The sequence below is a fragment of the Loxodonta africana genome, chromosome 10, assembly GCF_030014295.1.
Source record: "Loxodonta africana isolate mLoxAfr1 chromosome 10, mLoxAfr1.hap2, whole genome shotgun sequence".
NCBI classification, from domain to species: Eukaryota; Metazoa; Chordata; class Mammalia; order Proboscidea; family Elephantidae; genus Loxodonta; species Loxodonta africana.
In genome coordinates this window covers 71,492,135-71,502,608 of record NC_087351.1, presented here as the reverse complement: position 1 = coordinate 71,502,608, position 10,474 = coordinate 71,492,135, and the positions used below count along the sequence as shown (strand labels likewise).

At 47.3% G+C, this 10,474-nt stretch overlaps 1 protein-coding gene across 1 annotated transcript in view; it reads left to right on the top strand.

Annotated features, from left to right (window-relative positions):
• The first annotated feature begins 7,658 nt into the window (after positions 1-7,658).
• GPR135 (G protein-coupled receptor 135) overlaps positions 7,659-10,474 on the top strand; it is a 74,903-nt gene continuing 72,087 nt past the window's right edge. The window contains 2 exon segments of the mRNA XM_064292542.1: positions 7,659-8,590; positions 8,593-9,244. Coding sequence (XP_064148612.1) covers positions 7,705-8,590; positions 8,593-9,236 — 1,530 coding nt within the window. The 5' untranslated portion in view covers positions 7,659-7,704 and the 3' untranslated portion in view covers positions 9,237-9,244.

The window sequence follows — 10,474 nt, the reverse complement described above, 5'->3', positions numbered from 1 at the left end:
TTCTCTATGAAATTCTGTTTGCCAAAAAAAAACCACTTACCTCCAGAAAATGGCACTGTCACTAACTCAGTAAAAAAAACCCACTGCCGTCGAGTCAATTTCGATTCATAGCGACCTTATAGGACAGAGTAGAACTGCCCGATAGAGTTTCCAAGGAGCGCCTGGTGGATTTGAACTGCCGATCTCTTGGATAGCAGCTGCAGCACTTAACCACTATGCCACCAGGGTTTCCACTAACTCAATATGACCAGGTAATTTAGATTAAGAAGTTTGCATACCTTTTTTTTTTTTTAGTAAATATGCCCAGAACCCATTGCCGTCGGGTCAATTCCAACTCACAGGGACCCTATAGGGCAGGGTAGAACTCCAAGGAGCGGTTGGTGGATTTGAACTGCCTGCCTTTTGCTTAGCAGTCAAGCTCTTAACCACTGTACCACCAGGGCTCCAAGTAAATATAGAACTGCTATTTTTTTTCAAGTACCACAAGTTACATTAATTTTGAAAAAAAGAATGCATACTTTTTTTAAAGTTTCATTTTATAGCATCCATAATGTGCCGCCAAATCTATCCTCCATTTTAATGAAGTACAGTATAAAATGGGTCTTATTATCTCATGACTACTAAGGGTGAGGAGGAGTATTTTATCACAGATATTGTTTAGTATTATCAACACTTGGTGATAATACAAATCAGACTGACTTTTAGTCGGTTTTATGATTTTTTTATCTCTTCAGTGTACCCCCCCACCATCCACTGCAGCTCGCAGACTACCCCCACTGCCCTGCCCTTAGTATGCCGCTGCTTTTATCCAATTTATACATTTGATGACAATGGGCTCAGATGTGTTAAATAACTGGGCTAAGGTCACATTGTTGTCACTGTTGTTAGCTGCTATGGAGTCAGCCCCTGACTCATGGCAACCCCATGTGTTACAGAGTAGAACTGCTCCATAGGGTTTTTCTTGCCTATAATCTTTATGGAAGTAGTTTGCCAGGCCTTTCTTCCAAGGAGCTTCTAGGTGGGCTTCAATTGCCAGGCTTTAAGTTAACAGCCAATTGCAAGCCACTTGTACCACCCAAACTCCTTAAGGTCACATTAAAAAAAAAAAAAAATTACTGCCTTTGAGTTGATTCCGACTCATAGCAACCCTATAGGACAGAGTAGAATTTTCCCAGAGGGTTTCCATGGCTATACAGAAACAGACTGTCACATCTTTCTCCTGTGGAGCAGCTGTGGGCTTGAACCGGCCAACCTTTTGGTTAGCAGCCAAGTGCTTAACCACTGTGCCACCAGGGCTCCTTAAGATCACATTACCCCAAACCTAAACCCATTTTTAAACCCATTGCCCTTGAGTAGATTCTGACTCACAGTGACCCTGTAGGACAGAGTAGAACCACCCCACAGGGTTTCCAGGGAACAGCTGGTGGATTCCAACTGCCGACCTTTGGTTGGCAGCCAAGGTCTTAACTACTGCACCACCACGGCTCCAAAGGTCATGTTAGAGGCTGTAAATCTGAGACATTTGACTCCAAGTCCAGTATGTTCCCACTACACTTCCTCCATTTCTCAGATAGGACAGCCAGAATTAGTCCTAGGATACAGTACTTTAATAAAAATGTATTCTTTCTTGAATATTGACTTACACATTAAAAATAGATATTACCCAAATCTTTCTAAATTTTAATCCAAATCAGAGCTCAGCCCTTGGAATAATACTAATTCCTTCTGTACCTCACCCTGTCTCCTTTGGATTAAAAAACTCCAGGGCAATTTGACTCTTCCTCCTCTCACCTGTGTCTAATCAGTCACATAGTCCTATTGATCCTGTCTTCTAAATACTGCTCACTTATATCCCCAGTTTCCTCTAGCACAGAGTAGAACTGCCCCATAGAGTTTCCAAGGAGCACCTGGTGGATTTGAACTGCTGACGTTTTGGTTAGCAGCCATAGTTCTTAACCATTATGGCACCAGAGTTTCTTTTCCACCTGTACTCACTCAAAAAATATTTTTTGGATATCAGCAAACTGCCAAGGTGCTAAGTGCTGGGGATCTAGTAAAACACCAAACAGACTAGTTTCTGGCCCTCATAGAGCCTACAGTCTACACAGAGATGCAGGTAATACTCAGGTAATCACAAAAAATATAATTATGGATGGTGATTATGGACAACAAAGGAACACTAATGGGAACATGATCTAATATGTGTGTGGGGGGGGGGTGGTCAGTCAAGGAAGACTTCCCCTGAGGGACTAACATTTGTGTGGAGGTGGGGATCCAAGGGAATGGGAGGGGGATGATGACAGGATGAAGGATGGAGCTTTCCAGGTAGACCAAAAAACAAAACCAAACCCCATGCGGTCAAGTTGATTCCAACTCATAACGACCGGATAGAACAGAGTAGAACTGCTCATAGGGTTTCCAAGGAGTGGCTAGTGGATCTGAACTGCCGACCTTTTGATGAGCAGCCGTAGCTTTTAACCACTGCACCACCAGGGCTCCAGGCAGAGGGGATAGCAAATACTCTAAAATGGAAAGTTTAAATAACTCACAGAAGACCCGTGTGGCTAGAGTGGAACAAATGAGAAGTGGCCCCAAAATGAGACTGGAGAGGAAGGAGATGTCAAATCATGCAGTGCCTTGTAGGAAATATTGAAGATTGGGGTCTTTATCCTAAACTAAATGGGGAAAGTCATTATGGGGTTATGAATAAGTGAATGGCATGATCAAATCTGAAAAGAGCATTTGGCCTTCAGTGTTGAGTAGGGGTGGATGTGGGGAGATCCATCAGTAGGCGACAGCAGTGATCCTAAGAAGAGATGATGAAAGCCAGGATTCAGGTGGCAGATGAAGTGATTGAGAAAGTGAACAGATAAAAAGATACTTGGGAAGTAAAATCCACCAGTTCTTGGTGATGGATTGCACACGGGCTGGTAATGAGGAGGAATTTATGAAGGAAGAATCCTAAGTTTTTGGCTTGCAAGCTAGACGAATAGTGGTGCCATTTTCTGAGATACAAAAGATTGAGGACCAAGCTTTTAGAGAGGAATTTGGAGGAGAATCATGTATTCTATTTTTGGACATTTTGAGTTGGAGGTGATTTTAGATACCTGTCTTAGTCATCTAGTGCAGCTACTGCAGAAGTGCCACAGTGGATGGCTTCAACAAAGAGACATTTATTCTCTCACAGTCTAGTAGGCTACAAGTTCAAAATTCAGGGCATCGGCTCCAGGATAAAGCTTTCTCTTCTCGGCTCTGGAGGAAGGTTCTTGTCGTCAATCTTCCCCTGGTTGAGGACCTTCTCAGCCCAGGGACCTGGGGTCCAAAGGATGCACACTCTGCTCCTCATTCTTGGTGGTATGAGGCCCTCCTGTCTCTCTGCTTGCTTGTCGCTTTTATTTATCTCAAAAGAGATTGGCTTAAGACACTATCCAGTCTTGTAGATCTGACTAATACAACTGCCATTAATCTATCATAGTGATAGGATTTACAACACATAGGATAATCTCATCAAATGACTACATGGTGAACGCTCTGAAGGCCAGAGTAGCAGGGATGGGGGTCTGGGGACCATGGTTTCAGGGAACATCTAGGTCAAATGGCGTAACAAAATGTATTAAGAAAGCGTTCTGCATTTCAATTTGGTGAATGGTGTCTGGGGTCTTCAAAGCTAGTAAGCGGCCATCTAAGATGCATCAATTGGTCTTAACCCACCTGGAGCAAAGGAGAATGAAGAACACCAAAGACACAAGATAAATATAAGCCCAAGAGACAGAAAGGGCCATATAAACCAGAGCCTACATCAGCCTGAGACCAGAAGAACTGGATGTGCCCAGCTACCACCGATGACTGCCCTGGCAGGGAACACAAAAGGGAATCCCTGATGGAGCAGGAAAACAGTGGGATGCAGATCTCAAATTCTCATAAAAACACCAGACTGAATGGTCTGACTGAGACTGGAGGGACCCCAGAGGTCATGGTCCCCGGACTCTCTGCTAGCCTATTCCCGAAGCCAACTCTTCAAACAGGGATTGGACGGGACTGTAAGACAGAAAATCATACTGGTGAGGAGTAAGCTTCTTGGCTCAAGTAGACACATGAGACTATGTGAGCCGCTCCTATCTGGAGGCAGATGAGAAGGCAGAGGGGGACAGGAGCTGGCTGAAAGGTCACAGGGAATATAGGGTGGAGAAGGAGGAGCGTGCCGTCTCATTAGGGGGAGAGCAGCTAGGAGTACATAGCAAGGTGTGTACAAGTTTTTGTATGAGAGACTGACTTGATTTGTAAACTTTAACTTAAAGCACAATAAATTTAAAAAAAAGAAAAAAAAAAAGACTAAGTGGTGGGTCAGTCACTCAGTACTGGGAATCATGACCTAACCAAGTTGATACTTATTTTGGAGGGACACAACTCAATCCATGACAACACCCAAGGGGAAATGCTAAGTAGCAAGATACGTGGGTAAGGGCAAGACATATACTTTGGAGTTACGAGTATATAGTCTTTGAAGCCCTGGATGTGGGTGAGATGATGGATGTCTAGAAGAGCCAAAGACCAGGCCTTGATGAAACTCCAGTATTTAAAGGCTAGGCAGGCAGAAGACGATGAACCAGCAGGCCAACTAGGCCAATGAGGAAGGAAGAAAACCAGGAGAGTGTGCGGTCCTCTTGTCCTTCTAAAGTTTACGTCTGATCATGCCCTCTCTTGCTTAAAATCCTTCAGTGGCTAGTACCCTTGTCTCTCCCCCTCCCCCATGAAGTTCATACTCTGTTACATCGTATACAAGGTTTTTCAAAAACTTCTGTAATTTATTTTCCTCTTTAATCCCCACCTGCATGTATCCTAGAATTTAAACACTTCTCATCAGTACCCAAGAACCAAGTACATTAACACTAACCTTCCAACTTTGCATACATATCAAATGCCCTGCCCCTTTTTTTTTTAAGAGCGTCCAGTGACACCTCTTCTGTGAAGTCATCACCAGCTACTCTAGTAGTTAGTTACCCCCATAGAATGAAGTTTCAGTATATTATTTTTATATCACATTATATATTTGTGTTTGCCTCAGACAGTAAGTAAGCCTCTTTGAACTGGCATCCTTATCTTATTTGTTGCTTGCTAAAACCTGGCACAGATTGCTAAGTAAATTAATCAGAGGTGCCTCAGAAAAAAAGGCCTGGCAATCTACTTCTGAAAACCCAGCCTCTGAAAATTCTATGGAGCACAGTTCTACTCTGACACACATGAGGTCTCCATGAGTTGGAATCAGCTCCATGGTAACTGGTTTGGGTTTTTTGGTATTATAGTTATAATATTTTTGTTATAATTCAGTCATTCTCAATGGGAGGGTGATTTTGCACCCTTCCCCAAGAGATATTTGACAATGTCTGGAGACATTTTGGTTGTCATAGTGGGTTAAGTGCTACTGGCTTCTAGTGGGTAGAGGCCAGGGACGCTTCTAAACATCCTACGTAGCACAGAACTTCCCTGCCGCAACAAAGAATTATTCAGCCTACAACGTCAATGGTGTTCAGATTGAGAAGCACTTCTATTTATAATGTAAATTTCCAAAAGGATATTTTTCCTCACTGAAATAAGTACCCACAGCTTTAATATCATTGATTCTAACACTAGCAGTTAAACATTGTTTAGAACATTGGCTCTCAAACTTCAGCATGCATCAGAATCAACTAGAGGACTTGTTAAAACACAAGCGGCTAGGCCCCACCCTCAGAGTTTCAGATTCAGTAGGGTTGTGGGTTCATTGTGTCTCCCAAAAAGCTATGTCAAAGTCCTCAGCCCCTATAACTGGGATGTGACCATGTTTGGAAATAGGATCTTTGAAGATGCTATCAGTTAACATCAGGTCATACTGGAGTAGGGTGGGTACTAATCCAATATGAGTGGTATCCGCATAAAAAAAGGAAGAAGAGAATAGACACACAGGAAGAAAGCCATGTGAAGATGGAGGCAGAGATTGAAATGATGCTATTTATAAACCGAGGATTATCACAAACCAGCAGAAGATAAGACGAGACAGGAAAGGATTTTTCCTTAGAGATTCAGAAAGAACATGGCCTTGCCAACATCTTGATTTTGGACTTACAGTCTCCAGAACTGTGAGACAATGATTTCCTATTGTTTTAAACCCCCTAGTTTGTGGTACTCTGCTTAGGCAGTCCTAGGAAAGGAATATGGAACCCTGGTGGTGAAGTGGTTAAGAGCTCAGGCTGCTAACTAAAAGGTAAGCAGTTCGAATCCACCAGCTGCTCCTGGGAAACCCTATGGGGCAGTTCTACTCTGTTCTATGGGGTCACTGTGAGTCAGACTAGACAGCAATTTTTTTTTTCTTCTTTTTAAATGAGGAAAGGAATACCGTAGGTCTAGGATGAGGCCCAAGAATTGCATTTTTAACAAGTTTCCAGGTGATACTGATGTTGATGGTGCAGGGATCACACTTCGTGAACTACTGCTTTAGAGAAAGGCCCAGGGTTAAGCTGAGGGTTAATCACATTTCTCCCCATTAGAAGCCATGCACAGAAACTTGAGATGCTCCTCCCCTGGGCAATCAAGCCCTGGAGAGGATACCTGGAGGTGCAAGTGTGCTTGCTGACTGCCTGGCTGGCAGCACCTTAGACTCCAAACGCAGCACATTCCAGAGAACAGAGGAAGGCTGCAAGCAGGGCAAGAGACCAGTCACTCTCCTTTCTCCGCCCCACTCCCTACACACGTGTTAGCTAGTCATATCCCTGAAACCCAGGCCTTTGGAATCAGGGTGACCTCCTTCCTCCAAGGTCCATATTCTAGCTCCTGGGATCACCTGCATCGGAATCACCTATGACATTTGGATTCATAGGTCCATCGTCAGTAATTCTAGGAGTCAGCCAGGGAACCTGCATTTTAACAAGCCCATTGGATTCGTGGTTCTCAAAGTGTTCTGGCCCTTGGCCCAGCAACATCGTCTGGAACTTGTTAGAAACGTGCATTCTCGGGCACTACCCCAGACCTACTGAATTGGAAGCTCTCGGTTTAGGTCTAGGCCTCTAAGTGATTCTGGTGCATGATCAGGCTGGAGCACCACAGGGTCACTATGAGTCAGAATCGACTCTGTGGAGATGGGTTTGGGTTTTTTGGCTTAAATTTTTAAGAACCCCAGATTTGGGCTGTTTTTCACTTCCGGTTCTAGATTCCTTTTCTACCGGCATTAAAACAAAAGAACAAAAACAAAACCTGTTGCCATCGTGTCGATTCCAGTATGCCAAATCAAAACACCCACAGGAAGCAAAGAGTATCCCTCTTCCCCCAAGAAAGACCTCCCTGTAGGACATTTGTACCCTACAAGAGCGAGCGCGAATGAACCCTGGTTGAATTGGTCATTTGTGTGCTGGCCAGTTCCGCTTTATCTGGCGGGGCAGTGCTCCCTAAGGAGGCCATACTGGCATTATCTGGAGCTCAGCTGCAGTGGCGTGGGCCGGCGTTTCGGAGGGCACTGGACTCTGGCGTCCCGCCCCGCGCTCCTGCGTAAACACGCGGTTCCCTCGGCAACGCCTGGAACCCACGTCAAAGGCTCCTCCGGTCCGGGCCGGGCGTCAGCCACCCTTCCTGGCAGCGGCCACTCCTCCCCCGGCCCCGAACCACCCCGCCGGCCGGCCGAACCGCTGCTTTCCCCGTACGGGATGAACAGACTCGCGGCCACCGCGGGGCCCCATGGAGCAGCCGCCGCCGCCGCCGGCCCGCCCGCCAGTGACCACCTCCTTGTTGGGCAGCCCACAGCCCGACGCCCCCTCCGCGGCCGGCGCGCCTGGCGGGACTTCCTCGGCGGCGGCGGCGGCGGCGGCGGCCGTGCGCTCCTTCAGCACCCTGGCGACCGCGGCGACCGCAGCGGCCGCGGCGCTGGGGAACCAGAGCGACGGGAGCGGGGGCGGCACCGCTGCCGCCCCCGCTGGCGGCGGCCTCGGCGGGCTCGGGGTGGTGGCGGCGGCGGCGGGGGCGGCGGGGAGGCCGCCGCTGGGCCCTGAGGCGGTGCAGCTACTGTCGCACGGGGCCGTGGTGGCGGCCCAGGCGCTCGTCCTCCTGCTCATCTTCCTGCTGTCTAGCCTGGGCAACTGCGCGGTGATGGGGGTGATCGTGAAGCACCGGCAGCTCCGCACCGTTACCAACTCCTTTATCCTGTCCTTGTCCCTCTCGGACCTGCTCACGGCGCTGCTCTGCCTGCCCGCCGCCTTCCTGGATCTCTTTACGCCCCCCGGGGGCTCGGCCCCCGCTGCTGCCACCGCCGCCTCCATGGGGCCCTGGCGCGGCTTCTGCGCCGCTAGCCGCTTCTTCAGCTCGTGCTTTGGCATCGTCTCCACGTTCAGCGTGGCCCTCATCTCGCTGGACCGCTACTGCGCCATCGTGCGTCCGCCCCGGGAGAAGATCGGCCGTCGCCGCGCGCTGCAGCTGCTGGCGGGCGCCTGGCTGGCGGCCCTGGGCTTCTCCTTGCCCTGGGAGCTGCTGAGGGCACCCCTGGAGCCCCCGGCGGCGCAGAGCTTCCACGGCTGCCTGTACCAGACCTCCCCGGACCCCGCGCAGCTGGGCGCGGCCTACAGCGTGGGGTGGTGGTGTCCTGCTACCTGCTGCCCTTCCTGCTCATGGGCTTCTGCCACTACCACATCTGCAAGACCGTGCGCCTGTCGGACATGCGCGTGCGGCCGGTGACCACCTACGCGCGCGTGGTGCGCTTCTTCAGCGAGGTGCGCACGGCCACCACCGTGCTGATCATGATCGTCTTTGTCATGGGCTGCTGGGGGCCCTACTGCTTCCTGGTGCTGCTGGCTGCGGTTCAGCAGGCCCAAGCCGCGCAGACCCCCTCGCCCCTCAACGTGGTGGCTGTCTGGCTGACCTGGGCCAATGGGGCCATCAACCCTGTCATCTATGCCATCCGCAACCCCAACATTTCGATGCTCCTTGGGCGCAACCGGGAAGAAGGCTACAGGACTAGGAATGTAGACCTTTTTCTGCCCACTCAGCGCCCGGGTTTACGAGCCCGAAGCCGCAATCGCCTTCGAAATCGCTGTGCCAACCGGCTGGGACCCTGCAGCAGGATGTCCACTTCGAACCCAGCCAGCGGTGCGGGAGGGGACATAGCCATGTGGGCCTGCAAAAATCCAGTTGTGCTTTTCTGCCGGGAGGGGCCAGCAGAGCTTGTGGCAGCAGCGACCAAACGACCTAAATTGGGAACCGGAGATACCAGCTTCTAAGAAGGATTGTGAGTTAAAAGCTTGTGGAAGCAAATTTCCACCCCCTTCTTTTAGTGATACAGGATTCCAGGGGAAATCGTGGGATTTCATAAAGCCAAACATTTAAAAGAGACAGAGGGATAGGCTTACCACTTCCCCCAAAGGGCTCCATAAAAGACAATGTTCCCATCTTCAAAAGTACCGAAGGGAATGTAAAAATTAAAACAATCTTAAACCACACAACCAAGCATTGTGAAGTGTAAGTGCCAAAAATGAAAAAAATAAAATTCACAATTACTGAAAATTCATATTACAGGAATTACACTGTGAAACAAACCAACAACAATAACAACAACAAAAAAGAATCATTGACTGCAACTAGTATTTGTTCAAATACAGTTTCAGGAATGAAAGGAGACCCTCAGAGCCACTTGAAGGTCACTCTAAGTCACCAGCATCCAACAAAACTTCAGATTTCTAGAACTTGCACCTCTGATATATTCTTTGGGTGCTTAAGTTAGGGGAGGTACATTTTTCATCCTTGAACACTTTGTTGCACTTCCCTCTCCACCTTGATCTTTATGGAAAATTTTAAATTCATGCCAGTATAAAACAATTTTAAGGTTTTGAAAAGATGGCTTATTACTAGATAAAATTTCAGTGTTTTCTGAAGGACAAATAGAAGTATGAACATAAAGAAATGACTGATTTTTTAAAGCATTCCAAAATTATACGTAAAAATTAGTGTCCCTTCCCCACCTCCCCCCCCCCCAAGCTTTACCCATACTCTAACTTGCTACTTTTATTTCTGATAGTTTTTGGAATGCTACTCTTAGAATGCTTCGCATTAGAAAAAAATATCTTTCATAATGGAAAATATTTGTCTTTTGAGATAAATTTTATTTTTGGATGCTGCCAAAGATGTAATTTGAAGTCGAGTTTTGAATAAGGTGAGTATGCCACTTTTTTTTTTTAATAAAAAAGGAGAGCTCTGTAAAGTAACAAAATTGGCTTCCCTATGTGGCATATAAATAACTTGAAGACGATTCCAAAAAGGAATTTTATAAATATTTTGAGTAGTGGCCCCATTCTTGGAGTAAGCATAGAGCTTTCCAAGAGGACCATACTCTCCTACATCTGGAAATTTGGATCTGTTGGTTTAAAAAAAAACATGAATCATTGCTTTACAGACATGGCTTGTCTATAATAATGTAGTCTTTATTAGAAAGGGCGACTAGGTATGAGATGATATGTAATAG